We start from the raw sequence: 15,580 nt of genomic DNA on the forward strand, positions 1-15,580 counted from the left end.
TGAATACATTGTGTTTAACTGTTTATAGATATTTTGCAAGCATGATGTATATTTGAACCAATAACAATAACTTTGAATAAGGTCATAGCCAATGATACTTTTCTACTTCCTATTAGCATCAGCATACTACAAAAGGAAGAAAAGATAGTTAATTTAGCATTATTTTAATTCATATTATAGAAAATACCCCCTTGTTTATTGGGTGTTCACTATTACATTTTACAAATTACAATGGCATAAGATTTTCACTATTGAGCATAATATCACATAAAATTTCAATAGAGGTTAGTATATGATTTTGTTAATGAAGAGACTAATCAAAATGTAAAAGCAAGTTTAAAATTCTAGAGCAATATTATTATGAAAACAACAAATCCAATTGGACCTGTTTAGCTGAAGGAATCTCTAGTTTGAGAATTTTGAAATTAACAAAGAACCTTAGTTCACTTCTGATGATCAACAATATAATCAACAGAGTGGTAAATTACTTGAATGCCATGGCAACATAAAGCAGCAAAAGCATTGCAATTTGAAAATCAACAAGCTCTTCTAGTGAACAATTATGATATGCACTTATGCAGTTATTGCAGATAGCAGTGAATCAAATTAACTTGAAACTCAGCATACAAGTAACATTGAGACTAACGAATATATGATGGTCAATTCTTATATCTTCCTAACCTATTTTATGTGAACCAAGCAAGAAGAAACTATACTCATGAAAACAAATTAAAATCAAGAAAAAAGTGCTTCAAAACCATAGCAGTAGCTCAAAAGAAAGCAGAAATTGAAGATCTTAATTAATGTCAAAAATCAAATGGTCTAACTGAAGATATTCAAATAATCCAACCAGATTTCTCCCCTCTAACAACATTTCACTCTTTTTCCCCACTTCTTTTTCTTACTCTAACTACTCTTTTCACCTTCAATTTTCTTTGGTTTCTTTGCAGTTGCCTGCGAATACAGGAAAGTTCCAAGAATGGCAATGGCGGATCCTAGGCCATTAAGTGGTCTAACCGGATTCCTGAACACCAAAACCGACGACACGATCACCACCACTCTCTTCATTGTGTTCCCAACCGAAAAAGTTAAAGGACTAATCTCATCCAAGGCTTGGTAAGATGATTGGTTATAGAGATGGTAGAACACACCAGAAAGCAAAACCCAAATATAAAATGTGGATGGTTTTCCAATAGCTTCAATTGCCTTATAATACCCCGGAATCCATTGAGACCCTTCAATGAAAACAGCCACAGGAAACAAATAAAACAATGAAACTATAGTAATCCAACCATACAAGTTCAATCCATCAACCTCCTTGAAATTCTGCAAACTTCTCTTAGAATATATATTCCTCAACACAAATCCAACATTGCTAATTAAGGCACCCCACAATCCTTGCAAGTTGAAAGACACTTCAGTTACTGCAGCTAGAGAACAACCAAGAACAATAGGTAGAATTGAGAGCCAAACCTGAATAGGGAACCTATCACCAAGAACAGAACAGAATATGACAGAGAAAACAGGTTCTGCTGATTTGATTACATGAGTGAATGAAACAGCAACCTTAGAGAATGAGACACAAGCTGAGATGTGGCCTATTGTGTGGAACAAAGCAGGTCCAAGAAGTGCAAAGATGAAAGGCTTTGAGATTTTTGGACATGGCTGGAGCTTTAAGGCCCATAGAGTTAGCATCCAAATTGAACCAACAAATAGCTGGAATGAAGCTAGAAGCCATGGAAATGGGAAAATGTTCAAGGCCTTCTTGTTGTAAATGTTGAAGATGATGTTTTGGAAGTACCATAGACCAAAAACAAGTGCAAGCTTTAGGGTCTTTGATTTGGGGGCTACACTTTCTTCTCCTCCTTCAGGATTGGCACCAGAAGAAGCTGCTTTCACAGCTTGGTTAATGGGTTTTGCTTTGGACTCAAAAGGGTGTGTGAGGAACCTGTTGAAAGTTCCTAACTTTGTAATTGAATCTTGGATCTGAGATGTGGGCATGAAAGAAAGCTTGGAACTTTGGTGACCTTGTTCATGGAGCTGGGAAGTGGTGGTGGTTCTGAGGCAGGGTAGGTTCTTGTGGCTGTGAACCTTGCTGAGGAGATTTGACCTGAAAATGGTGGATGCATTTATGGAAGACTTGTGATTGTGTTTGGTGAAAGTGACACTGGATGATGAGGGTGAAACTACATTCAAAGACAACATTTTTTGTGTGGTTGTTCCTTCTTCCCTTTTTCACAAGGTAGAAGAAGAAGTGACTGAAAAGAATAAGAGAATGGAGAGAAAAAAAAAAAAAAAAAAACTGATTCTGGAAAGGTGAAGAAACAAAAAGGTAGAAGCTTTGGAAGTTTAAAATTGGAGTTGGAAAGTTGAGATTCCAGCAGGTACAAGGATTGAAGTCCTGCTCCTGCTGACTTCTGAGAGCATACACCGAACTGTGGTCTGTGTAGCATGTACCTAAAACCTAGTACAGTTTGGAGACTTGGAGAGTTAGAGGTACAATTTTGTCCCTACAAGTCTACAACTCTTTTATTTTATTTTATTTTATTTTTTCAATTTGAAAAATTATGTAATTTGGTCCATAAATCCACAAGTTTAATGGTTTTTACTTTTTAGAAGTTGTTATTTGAAAATTAATCTGAATTAAATAATTGTTCATTTGTTTGTACTTTGTACAAATAAGTTCAACATTATTTGTTTTCCCCAGACACATTTAACATTAATTGATTTTCTATTAATTTATCAATTTATTTTTGTTAATCTTACTAAAGTAGGCAAATAATTAAGCCAAAAACTACAAGATATGCAATTGAAATAATTACATTTAAAATTCAGATACACTTAATAATCCAATTTTAAATTAATAAAGTGAAAAACTTCATTTTTGAATATTGCAAAGAGGAATGCTAGGGGGCAGCAACTTTTGGGATTCATAGCCATCAAATAGCCATCAATGAAGCTTTTAATGGTGTGAGATTAGTGTCATCCAATGGCTCACTCTTCTTTGATGGTTATATGCTGGCCAGAATTTGATAAAGTTGCTGGCCCCCTAGACTTTTCCTATTGCAAATATGAAAATAATTATTTACTATTCCACTAGGTAAATAATGACAAATGCGAATAACGTGAATAATGAATCACATTTTAGATTTATTTATTATCTAAAAAAATTATATCTAATTAATTAAAAATTTGATTTTTAAAATTAAAATTAACTTTTTTTTAATTTATTGTTTACATTGTTCTAAAAAAGTGTTATTTCCTTATACTTTCTCAATTACAATTTAATATAAAATTCATGATTATTCAATTTAAAAGGAATTAAATACGTAAATATGAATAAACAACTATGCTGAGTGTTTACTATTTACAAATATATCAATTATTAAATTAGTTATTAATATAAAATATATATTAAAATATAAAATATATATTAAAAATAAATTAAATGATATATATATATAAAGCTGCCTTGGATATGAGTTCAAGGAATTCCTACAAAAAGGCAAAGTCCGGTATTTGACGAAGAAATATATAAATACATAGTGACTGTTTTAATAGTTAATTTTTAATGTGCAAATAACATTTTGTATAAATAAAATATTTTAGATAGAACAATATAATTTCTTTTTGTTAAATATTTGGAAATTTAATAATTTTTTAATTTAATTTTTATATACGGTCAGAATAAAAGATTTACATAAACAACCAGTCATATATTGTCACATCAACAAAAAAAAATTCAAAAGTAATACTTAAAAGGTTATCTAAAGTCTAAATATACAAATCTAATTGAATAATCATAGAAAGTATTTTACACTGCTAGTATATGAAAACTAAACTCTTTCTTCTATCCCTTAAAATATCACAAATTTTCCATCTAACCCTTCTATTTATCCTATATTCCATGCCAACTAATCCAAGGACTAAACAGAAACAACAATACTTTTTGAGGGACTAATCCGAATCTGCATTGCAAAAATAAATGTTCCATAAACAACATATTTGTAATAGATTTGAGCTCATTTTCCAAATAATGCCATTATTCTTTTTTGGCGTGCAAGATCCAAATCTGTTTGCAATGGAATCCGAAAAGATTTGTGGCATGAAAGGGTAAAGAACATCCAATTTAGCAGGGCCTCAAACACACATGACACATCTAATGTTGGCTTGTAACCACACTCAATCGGTCTACCACTTCAAAATACATTCATTTGCAAGCCAACTTTTAAAATTAATTGCAGCTAATCAGAACGGGGTAGAAATTTCAGCACAAGAGAATCTCTTCAATTTCTGATCTTTCTACCAACTTTCTTCAATTTCTGAACTTTCTATCAACTTTTAAAATTAATTGATTCATTGCCAATTCCAAGATCCATAAGAGATGATGTGTCGTTGTCCAGCAGCACAGGTAATGGAGAGCCCTGCAAATTCAAAGACATGGCACTACATTAATACAAACTATATTCTAGTTTTCCAGCATATCAGTTTGAAAAGCTTTGCGACGATCAAGGGAAAATGAAATGATTTTTCAAGATTAAGTCGCCGGTAACTGAATCAGGCAATCGTGATTTGAACACACGTGCTATTTTTTTTTTAATGAAAACAAACCTCTTCTTGAAGAAATAACTATAGCTTCAATGACTTAAGCTTAAAAAAGCTCTCTCAGAAATTTCAGCTTACCAACCTGAGAAAAACAAATTAATTAGAAAAACTGTGTTAGGTCTAAACAGGGTGAACATTACATTAATAAAAGAATAGATTTTTAACCGTAGTTGTTGCTGGCAGCTTCTTCGTCAACAGTTGCTTCTCACCCATGGATGCTCCAACACACTTCAAAGTGATAGCTGCATATCCCTATATCCAAGTTAATAAAATATCACAAGTTTAGGATTTTTCAATTTATTTATTTATTTCAAAAAAGGATCAAATGCACAATAACTCAATCAGACTACATCCATGTGATGGTAAATTTTTTGTTTATAAATAAATTTCAGCCTCAAGGGTCAGTCTTGGGGTTATGGTAAATTATGAATTCATAATCTGACTACATCCATGTTATGTAAAGAAAGCAGTTCGAGAGGAATATACACCAAAAAAAAATGTGTTTACAAGAAGCAAGAGACACAATAACTCAATCAGACATGAAAGACTTGCTCAAAAAATACTCAGTACATAGTTTTTAGAGAAATCTTGCAGTGTGATCAAAATGGTTCAATTTCTAATGTTTATTCAACTGCTCTCCATAGTTTACAAATGGGTACTCATGAAAGGATATCTAAGCGTACAGCCGTTAAGATATTTAACAAGAATAATGAACCAAAAACAAAATGTACCAGTATTCTGCTTATATTGTTTACGATAAGATGTAGCTCTTCAATAGCTGTCAATGATTGTCTAAGCCATTCAACCTGCCCAGTTAAACATGAAACATTTAGTGGCTCCTAACAAACATGATGGGAATTTAAGCAGCAAATATAAGCTGGGGAAAGATATAGAAAGGAACCTGCCAATCTACACCAGTATCATTTAAAACTAGAATACGGATGCTTTCCAGTGGTGGAAGTTCTGATTTATATGGTGACATTAAATTGTTAGATAAGTTGAGATCCTGCAAAGCAGGTAACTGTTCACAAATTTTGCCAACATCCTGCAAAAACATAAATAGAAAAGATACTGAATAATAATTGTTGTCAATCAATATATTTCGCTATACAAAATAAGCAGAAAGAAATTTATATATGATTACTTACATTGTTCATACATAAATTTGTCTCCCCTAATATACAACCACCTGTGGATTTAACAGACCTCAAAGAAGCTTTCATCAAAATCAATCACAATCACTTCCATTTTCACTTTCAATTTTGCTCTCAACTTCATTATTTTCTTCCAAGTTGAATGTGATTTTCATCTCTTGGCTAACTAACTCAGCTAGGTCCTTTCTATTGCAAACTTTGTAACCATCTATAATAGCCTTGAACAAAGACTTGCATGGCTCGATCTCTCCGCCTCTTAGTTGGGTAAATATCCGTTTCACGCCTTCAACCATGCCGGCTTTTCCATAACAACCTACCATATTAATCTGAGTCACAATGTCCGGCTCCAAATGCTTATCCTGCATTTTCATGTATGTGTTCAAGGCCTTGTTGATTTCTCCAGCCGAACCATATGCATAGATTGCCACATTATATGCATATGAGTCAAGATCAACCTCGGATTCTATGAATGTCTGAACGGATTTAAGCGCCAAATTGTGCATACCAACTAAAGAATACAAAGCAGTGATCGCAGCTTGTCGCGCATAAGGCTTCCCCTCCTTCAGAGATGACTCCAACTGCACAACTGCTTCAATTGGAAACCCTCCCTTCTTTAATACAGTGAACAACACTTTAAAAGTTCCATCATTTGGCAAAAGCTTCTTAGATATCATCTCATGTATTAGTTCACCACACTCATAAAGCTGTCCATGAGTGGCATAACAAACCAGTACCTTATTATATGAAACACAATCCCTCAGTAAACCTAAAAGCCTCATCTCCTCCGCAATCTCAATGGCCTCGTCGATCCTTCCCACATCTTTATAAAGATACATCATTGTCACGTATGAAATCCCGTCTGCCCAGCCCTTTTCTCTCAAATTCTCGAAAGCCATCTTGGCTTCGGATACCAATCCGAGATCTGCAAAGAGACTGATCATACTATTGCACGCAACTAAATCAAGACCACCTTCCAAGCTCTGCATCCGTTCATAAATCGCTTTTACTCCTTCCAAGTTCCCAACCTTACAATAAGACTTTAGCAAGGATGTCAAGACAACTAAATTGGCAGATAATCCGGATTCTTCCATAATGTTGAAATACCTAAGTGCATCCTCAAGACTACCGTATTCTGCAAATCCGTTTATTAAAGATCCATACACAACCTCATTTGGTTTTACTCCCGCTCGTAGCATTTCCTGGTACACACTGACAGCATCAGAAAGCTGACTGAGACGAGCATAGGATGCAATAACAGCAGAAAAAGTCTGACAATGCGGCTTAAATGCCATCCCTTGCATTTCAACCATGAGATCTCTTGCCTGATCGACTAAATCAGCACCGGATAACATCTGAATGAGAGAATTATAAGTGCAACCATCAGGCCAAGTCCCATGATTCTTCATTCCCCTGAAGAGAGAAACAGCTTTGTTGTAAAGTTTTCCTTTGCCATACGCTTTGATCAAGACATTGTATTCTATGACATCCCTTCTCTGCCCTGGCACACCTCTTTCCCTATAAAACACATTCTCGGCTTCAAGCCAATGTCCCTTTTCAGCAAAAGCATCCATAATTGCAGCACATATACTTGATGATGGTACACTGTTCATTAGAAATTTCTGAAGCATATCATTTGCTTTGTCAAGGGCTCCTTCATTAACATACATCTCGATGATACCAGGAAGAGAGTGCTCATTGACAGAAACAGAAGATTTCTCCATTTCATCAATCAGAGTTTCCACAGCTTGAACCATATTCTTTGAGCATAACGCACCAAGAAGAGCTCTGTGAGTTACATCATCCGGAAAGAGCCCAACATCTCTAATCCTTCTATAACAACAAAGAGCAGCATCAGTATTCCCCGAATTAGCATACAAGGACAGAAGGATATTGTAAGTTTTCGTATCAGGGGATATACCCTTTTCTTCCATTTTATTAAGCAGAGATTCAGCTTCCAACAAATTACCATGACTTCCACAGATAAAGATCATAGTATTAAAAGTGATTGTATCCATTGCCACTCCGGATTTTAACATATCAGCAAAGACTTCGGCAGCATCCTTTAGCCGTCCGGCCTTGCCATACAAATCTATCATGGTATTGAAAGTTGAAGTCAACCGGGGTTTCTGGGGACCAATCTCCTTGTTTGATGAATTCAAAATGTTTCTCCCACCCGTCTTAAACAGCTCGGTCGAAAGGAAATGCTTGAAACTAATAGGCATCGATCTAGAACCATTCGTAGCAGTAACTGATAGAGAATCCAAATCAAGATCATCTAACTCAACCCTACCATCACACCAATCCTTGTAAAACCTATCTGCCCTATCGAACTCTCCCACATCCTTCAACACCTTAACAATCGTACTCATTGTAACCTCATCAGGAAAAAAACCCCTCAACCTCATATGCTTAATCCACAGAAGTGCTTCTCTAACAAGACCTGCTTTCCCATACACATCAACAAGCATGCTATAAGTGTTATTAGTAGGCGAAACCCCGTTCTTCGCCATTTCGATCCAGAGAAGCCTCAATTGGTCCCATCTCTGAGCCTTACCAAGAACTCTAAGCACAACATTATAGTGAATCACATTGGGAACATACCCTCTCTGTGACTTAAACCACTCAAAAACCTTAACAACACGCTCCCACCTACCCTGTTCCCTAAGTATAACAGTTATCTCTTTAGGACTAAGATTCTCAGAGAAAGAATCAAGGGTCGCTTCAACATCAACAGAATACTCTAAAGATTTCAAAATTGAAGGTAAATTACCGCCATACCCCTTCTTCTTCTTGCTCTTCCGACCCTTTAGGGAGGAAGAAGAAGAAGAGGAGTTTGTGGGTAAAGATAGAGTCTTTGAATGACAATGAATGCGAGGAAAGTGCGATTTTGTGATGGGGGTTGGCAAATGGCCCCAGTGGTGAGGTTTTGTGATAACGTTGGCAACAAAGTTTGAAGAAGATGAAGAAGGAGGACTTACAAAAAATATGTCTGAACATGACATGTTATGCTTTCTTTGAAGTAATAACGAACCCCAGAAAGAGGAAGAAGGAGAAGGAGGAGGTAGTTGGCGCCTTGGTGAGGGTCTAAGGTGGGAAAACGGCGACAGAAGCAAGATTTTTCAGTGGGGAAATTCGCCTGCGGTGAACTTTATAGTAGAGAACGGTTAGATAATTTGATGTATTGAACTTTATACTTCGCAGAAATCACAGCAAATCACAGAAATCATACATAATCACAGCAAATTACAAAAAGCACAGAAGTCACAGCAATGCTATAATAATTAAAATCCCAGAAATCCCAAATTTAAAATCACAGAAATCACAGCAAATCATACATAATCACAGCTGAGCAAATTACATAAATCACAGAAATCGCAACAATGTTATAATAATTAAAATCACAGAAATCACAGAGAGGGAGTTACCAGAAGGAAGATGCTGACGACGGCGATGAAGAACGACGAAGACGGCGACGCTCTCTTGAACGACGACGACGGCGACGCTCTCTACGCGAAGACTTTCTCCTAGTCTAGGTGAGGCGCGCGACGTGACGTTCTCCTCGTCTGCGGTGACCTTGAGAGTGAGAGGGGAAAGCAGTGAGAAGGGGGAGGGCCGCGATGAGGGGGGAGGAGAGTGGTGGATGGCGGTGAAAGGAGAAGTGGACTGGAGAGAAGAGATGGACTGAGAGGGACAGAGGGGGAATCAGAATTCAGACATATATATGTCAAGGGTATTTTAGACATTTTTTATAACGGTATTAAACGGGTTCCACAGGAATCTCTATCCCGCTCCGCCAATAAACGGGCCCGGGTTCCTTTCCCCGCCCCCCACGAGAAAAATTGCCATACCTAGTTTTTTGTGTTTTTTGCTTTTTCTTCCTTCCTTACCAATCATTTGTGTTTCATGACTTTGTTATTCATTATAGAAGTAAGAAGTTACAATAAATTTCTCACCAGGTATATAATAATTCATTTCATTAATACAATTAGTTGATCCAAATTATAAATTTGAATTTAAAATAAATTAAAATTTGTTTTTTTTGATAAAAATAGAATGCTATTTTATTTTTAAAAGTTTTTCAGACACATTTTTGTGAAGGATAATAATTAAAATAATTTTTTATTTATAGGCAAATTTGAAAAAATTGTGTTGTGATAATGTGAATTAATCACTGATGGGGAATTTGGAGTAGTAAAAAAAAAGAGGAGAAAAGGCTTCCATCTTTTGCTTTTCTTTTCTTTTTCCCAAATAATATAGCTCAGTAGTTCACACTCTTTCACTTTCAATGTCTATGGTGGTTGATTCCTCTGTAGTAGTTGATTCCTTTTACTTAGCTACATGGACATTATACTTATTATGAGTCATGATCCGTTACCACTAAAATTGGCCTAACCAGCAAAGCTCGGAATCGAATAACCGCTAAAAGAGATAATCCTACGAAAATCTCTCCAACCAAACCATCAGAACCCCAAAAATCGGAGCATTAACAAAAGACTTCGTAAAACTAGCAACAAAGATACGAATAAGCACTTCAGAGTGACTCAATATATACTAGTGACCTACTAGGTCACAGGTACGCAATTCATTCTATTCTCTATTCTGAATATCTCTATTCTAAAACAAGGATGACAATGAAGAACACATGTCAGAGGCAAAGCACACCATACACACTTCCCTAAAAACCGTAACCAAAAGAACTAATCCCTTCACAAAGGAGGTCATGAACTTTCAGATGCCTAAAAACTTCACCCTTCCAATGACCTTGAAACCCTATGTAGGAATAGGAGACCCAAACATCCACGTCACCAAATTTTACACCATGATGTTCATGAACAAGGAGTCTGACCCAATCCTATGTCGTACTTTCCCAACTTTCTTGGACGGAGCCGCCCTAATTTGGTTCTCCAACCTCCCTGAAGGCTCCATTTCTAACTTTGATGAATTAGCCGACCAATTCGTCAACCACTTCGCTGCATCCAAGATATACGTGCACAATTCTGACTACCTGGGTACTATTAAGCAAGGGCCGAATGAAAGCGTAAAGGAGTACATGACCAGATTCGCTGAAGCAACCAACGAAATACCCAACCTGAACCCAGAAGTCCACCTCCACGCCCTAAAAAGCGGCCTCCGCCCTAGAAAATTCCAAGAAACCATAGTCATAGCAAAACCAAAAACCCTAGTTGAATTCTAAGAAAAAGCAACAACCCAAATCAAGATAGAAGAATTCCGAGCACTGTGAAAGGCAGAGAAGCCCACCTCGCACAGAGAAGACGAGAGGCGAAGCAAGTATTCAAACAGCAAGACAGACCAAAGGTCGTTTAGACTCACACCCAAATTCGATAGCTACACTCCCCTCAATACCAAAAGAGAAGACATCATCAAAGACATCCTACATTTAAAACTCATCAAACCTCCAAACAGGGCTGGCACATACCAGGACCAACGATATGTAGAAAAATCCAAATACTACGCTTTCCATCAGAAGTACGAACATACCACAGATGATTGTGTAATAGCAAAAGATCTCCTAGAAAAGCTGGCCTGCCAAGGCCTACTGGACAAATATATCGAAAGCCGAGGAAGAAAGCGAAACACAGAAGACCTCGGCCAACATCCCAAAACAACTGACAATCCCCGAGATAAAGGGAGAAAGGTAGACGATGATATTAATCCACCTCACAGAATAATAAATTGCATTTCTGGTGGTTTTGCAAGAGGAGGATGTACAAACTCGGCCAGAAAGAGATCCTACCAAGCTATGATGACCATGACGGCATCAACCTCATCTCAACCTATCAACCCAGACAAGCCGTGGATATCATTTCTCCCCAACGACTATAAGGCAACCGACCGCAATCTCAACGACCCCGTTGTTATCTCTGCGCAGGTTGGAGAGACATTGGTCAAGAAAATCCTAATGGATCCGAGGAGTAGCATAGACGTACTATTCTATTCAACGTTTCAGAAGATGAAGCTAAGTGAAAAAGCCCTACAACCATCATCCGAAGAACTGGTAGGTTTCCCAGGTGAGCGAATTTCTATCCGAGGATATATCTGGTTACAGACCACACTCGAAAACTATCCTGACTGCAAAACTATTGATATACAATACCTAGTGGTTGATTGCAAAAGTCCTTACAACATAATTCTAGACATACCCTCTTTGAATGCATTCAATGCTATTATTTTCACTGTGCATTTGTGTGTCAAGTTCTTCTCGTAGGATAACAAAGTCGTAACAATCCATGGGGACCAAAAAGAAGCTAGGCAGTGTTATAACGCCAGCTTGAAAAACGAATACTCAGGACGACCCGAGCAACAGTATGTCCAAATAGTATACAACTCAGAACAGTTACCCCCGTTGGCTGACTTAGACCCTCGGACCAATCACCAAGAATGACCGATGCCAACAGACGACCTCGCAAAGGTCCAACTAACAGCCGAGGAGGAAAAATATACATACCTCAGCAACGCACTGAAAAACAAGGAACAAGAACAACTGACCGAGCTATTGAGGCGAAACGTTGATCTATTCGCGTGGACCCCAGCTGACATGCCAGGAATAGATCCCAACGTAATTTGTCACAAATTGGCAATCAATCCATCTATCAGACCTATAGCCCAGAAGAAAAGACACCTCGGAACAGATAAAAAGACAGCTTCCTTAGAAGAAACCGAAAAGCTCCTCAACGCCGGGTTCATAAGATACTCCACCTGGTTAGCCAATGTGGTAATGGTAAGAAAAAACAACAGTAAGTGGAGGATGTGTATGGACTACACAGACCGTAATAAGGCATGTCCAAAGGACGCATACCCCCTCCCATGCATTGATAAACTTGTTGACAGTTCCTTCGGTTTCCAATGTTTAAGTTTTATGGATGCTTATTCTGGTTACAACCAAATATTAATGTATTCGGCTGACCAAGATAAAATTGCTTTTATCACTGACAATGATAATTTTTGTTATAAAGTCATGACTTTCGGACTCAAAAATGCAGGTGCAACATATCAGAGGCTGATGGACAAAATTTTTTCAAATCAAATTGGCCGAAACGTAGAAGTCTATATTGATGACATGGTGGTAAAGACACTACATGCTGCAAATCACATAGATGATTTGAAAGAGATCTTCCAACAACTCCGCACATACAACATGAAACTCAATCCTAAAAAATGCGCTTTTGGAGTGCAAGGAGGGAAATTCCTCGGCTTCATGCTCACCTGCCGATGTATTGAAGCCAACTCCGAAAAATGTCAAGCAATCCTAAACATGAGAATCCCTAAGACGGTTAAGGAGGTCCAACAACTAACTAGTCGGCTAGCAGCACTGTCCAGATTTCTACCTCGTATAGCACATCGATCTCATCACTTTTTCAGGACAATAAGAAAACAAGTAAGATTTGAATGGACCAAGGAGTGCGAAGAAGCATTCACTGAGCTCAAGACAATACTATCAGAACCGCCCATACTACAAACACCAGAGCCTGGTAAACCATTATATCTATACTTATCTGTTACTAACCATGCCATCAGTTCTGCCTTGGTAACAAAAACAGGAAAACAACAACACCCAGTATACTTTGTCAACAAATCCCTCCAACACGCCGAGGTCAGATATCCAAAACTAGAAAAGCTTGCCCTGGCCTTAGTAACAACGGCCAGGTGCTTGCGACACTACTTCCAGAGTCATACCATCATCATCAGAACAGAACAACCCCTTCGGCAAATCCTGATAAAGCCTGAGCTGGCTGGAAGACTGATTAAATGGTCGATCGAGCTATCTGAGTACAATATCCAGTACCAAAGCCGAGGAGCAATAAAATCTCAAATGCTGGCCAATTTCATCGCAGAACTCACCTTAGAAGAAATTAATCCCATAGAGAGCACATGGACACTATACGTTAATGGAGCCTCAAACAACAAAGGCTCAGGAGCAGGGATCCTACTTGAAGATGAACACGACACAGCTTTAGAACAGTCCTTGCAATTCACCTTCCATGCAAGCAATAATCAAGTAGAATATGAAACATTCATAGCAGGACTGAAGCTGGCCCACACGATAGGCATAACACAACTGCACGTCAAATGTGACTCCTTACTTGTGGTACAGCAGGTAATAGGTAACTTCCAGGTAAAAGACCCACTGTTGGAAAAGTATAATGCTATTGTTAATAACCTTGTCCAGGGTTTCCAAAAGTTTAAAATTTTTCATATACCTCGAGAACAAAATGATAGAGCAGATATCCTTTCAAAATTAGCAACAACTAGAAGTCAAATTAAAACACCTATATTATCTCAACTAACACTCAATGAACCTAGTGTTTTGCTAACCAATTTTGAGTATCTCACAGGAAGAAGACTGGCGACGACCTTTGATACACTACCTAGTACCTACAAACAGGTCATATACCTGATAGCGTCCAAAACAAAAGAAAATTCAAGAGAAGAGCCAGTTTTTACACACTACTCGACACCAAATTATACAAGCGAGGCTTTACAAGACCTCTTCTAAAATGCCTGAAAACGGCAAAAGCTAAAGTGGCAATGAATGAAGTTCACGAAGGCATCTGTGGAATGCACATAGGAGGACGAATTTTAGCTTCCAAGATTCTCCGAGCAGGTTATTACTGGCCAACATTGCAACAAGACTGCATGTATAAGGTTAAACATTGTGACCACTGCCAATGTCATGCACCAGTCATTCACAATCCAGCCGAGCAGTTACACTCGTCCGAGGTAAGTTGGCCATTCAATAAGTGGGGGCTAGACATCCTCGGACCTTTCCCACCTACACCAGGCCAGGTTAAATTTTTAATTGTTGCTATTGACTATTTTACAAAATGGATAGAAGCAAAACCATTGGCAAAAATAACTTCTGAAAAAATGATTTCTTTTGTATGGAAAAACATACTCTGCCGATTTGGTATTCCTCAATCCATTATAACTGATAATGGTAGACAATTCATAGATAAAAAATTCACAACATTCTTACAAAACTTCAACATAGTTCAACAATTCTCATCTGTAGAACATCCACAAACTAATGGCTTAGCTAAGGCTGCCAATAAGATTATTCTACAGGGATTCAGGAAGAAAGTCGAAGATTTCAAAGGAGAATGGGCCGAGCTCATTCCAGAAGTACTATAGAGTTATAACACAACAGAACAATCATCAACAAAAGAAACTCCTTTTGGGCTGGTATATGGATGTGATGCCATGCTACCAATTGAAATCTCACTACGATCACCCAAGACCGAGAACATCAACGAAGGCGACAACATTCAAAACAGAAGAACCGAGCTTGACCTCGTCGAAGAGGACCGAAACAAATCAACTCTGCAACAACTTGCCACAAAGCGAGCTATAGCTCGGAAATATAACAAAAAACTCAAACCAAGAGCATTCTTAGAGGGCGACCTTGTCCTCAGGAAAATAGAAGATGTACGAAAGCAACCAGGACACGGCAAGCTAAGTGCAAGCTGGGAAGGACCATTCCGCGTACACAAAGTCCTCGACAAAGGAGCTTAAAAAATACAAACACTTGATGGAACTATCCTATCAAACAATTGGAACATATCTTCTTTAAGAATGCATTTCAGTTAGTCTATAAGTCGGGCACGGTGATGCACTCTTTTTCCTACTACCAGGTTTTATCCCTAAGGAGGATTTTTGCTGGAGAGGTTTTAATGAGGCACACCACCCCGCACTTTTTCAATTATCATCCTACAATACAACAAACATAACCTACTTTCCGTAATAAATTATCTATCCTACTCGGCCGAGCACTACTAACAAATAATACTAACTCAAAGTATGAG

General features: G+C 37.7%; 4 protein-coding genes across 8 annotated transcripts; 2 read left to right on the top strand and 2 right to left on the bottom strand.

The window, feature by feature from the left end:
• Positions 1–766: 766 nt before the first annotated feature.
• Positions 767–2,612, bottom strand: LOC112741427 (xylulose 5-phosphate/phosphate translocator, chloroplastic). The gene has a single exon (XM_029292000.2). The coding sequence runs from the start codon at positions 2,203–2,205 to the stop codon at positions 907–909; it is 1,299 nt and encodes a 432-aa protein (XP_029147833.1). The 5' UTR covers positions 2,206–2,612; the 3' UTR covers positions 767–906.
• A 1,151-nt stretch (positions 2,613–3,763) lies between these two features.
• On the bottom strand, positions 3,764–9,657 carry LOC112741428 (pentatricopeptide repeat-containing protein At1g73710). 5 transcript variants are annotated; one of them, XM_072215465.1, is made up of 8 exons: positions 9,185–9,478; positions 8,738–8,895; positions 5,754–8,420; positions 5,507–5,650; positions 5,337–5,411; positions 4,771–4,857; positions 4,612–4,687; positions 3,764–4,424 (listed from the first exon to the last, which is right to left on the bottom strand). In XM_072215465.1, exon 3 carries the CDS (start codon positions 8,267–8,269, stop codon positions 5,834–5,836), a length of 2,436 nt encoding a protein of 811 aa, XP_072071566.1. In that variant the 5' UTR covers positions 8,270–8,420; positions 8,738–8,895; positions 9,185–9,478; the 3' UTR covers positions 3,764–4,424; positions 4,612–4,687; positions 4,771–4,857; positions 5,337–5,411; positions 5,507–5,650; positions 5,754–5,833. The 5 variants fall into 5 exon arrangements, with proteins under 5 accessions (XP_072071566.1, XP_072071565.1, XP_025646207.1 ...); XM_072215464.1 differs by having other exon boundaries at positions 8,738–8,905; positions 9,185–9,451; XM_025790422.3 differs by having other exon boundaries at positions 5,754–8,905; positions 9,185–9,657.
• Positions 9,658–10,578: 921 nt separating this feature from the next.
• LOC112742202 (uncharacterized) lies at positions 10,579–10,953 on the top strand. The gene has a single exon (XM_025791443.1). The coding sequence runs from the start codon at positions 10,579–10,581 to the stop codon at positions 10,951–10,953; it is 375 nt and encodes a 124-aa protein (XP_025647228.1).
• A 576-nt stretch (positions 10,954–11,529) lies between these two features.
• Positions 11,530–11,985, top strand: LOC140178463 (uncharacterized). The gene has a single exon (XM_072215554.1). It carries the CDS (start codon positions 11,530–11,532, stop codon positions 11,983–11,985), a length of 456 nt encoding a protein of 151 aa, XP_072071655.1.
• Positions 11,986–15,580: the final 3,595 nt, after the last annotated feature.

The sequence above is a fragment of the Arachis hypogaea genome, chromosome 14, assembly GCF_003086295.3.
Source record: "Arachis hypogaea cultivar Tifrunner chromosome 14, arahy.Tifrunner.gnm2.J5K5, whole genome shotgun sequence".
Classification (NCBI taxonomy): domain Eukaryota; kingdom Viridiplantae; phylum Streptophyta; class Magnoliopsida; order Fabales; family Fabaceae; genus Arachis; species Arachis hypogaea.

Excerpts from the sequence above, each read along its gene's own strand:
- LOC112741427 (XM_029292000.2), bottom strand. The coding sequence starts at position 2,205 with ATGTTGTCTTTGAATGTAGTTTCACCCTCATCATCCAGTGTCACTTTC.
- LOC112741428 (XM_025790422.3), bottom strand. The coding sequence starts at position 8,761 with ATGTCATGTTCAGACATATTTTTTGTAAGTCCTCCTTCTTCATCTTCT.
- LOC112742202 (XM_025791443.1), top strand. The coding sequence starts at position 10,579 with ATGATGTTCATGAACAAGGAGTCTGACCCAATCCTATGTCGTACTTTC.
- LOC140178463 (XM_072215554.1), top strand. The coding sequence starts at position 11,530 with ATGACGGCATCAACCTCATCTCAACCTATCAACCCAGACAAGCCGTGG.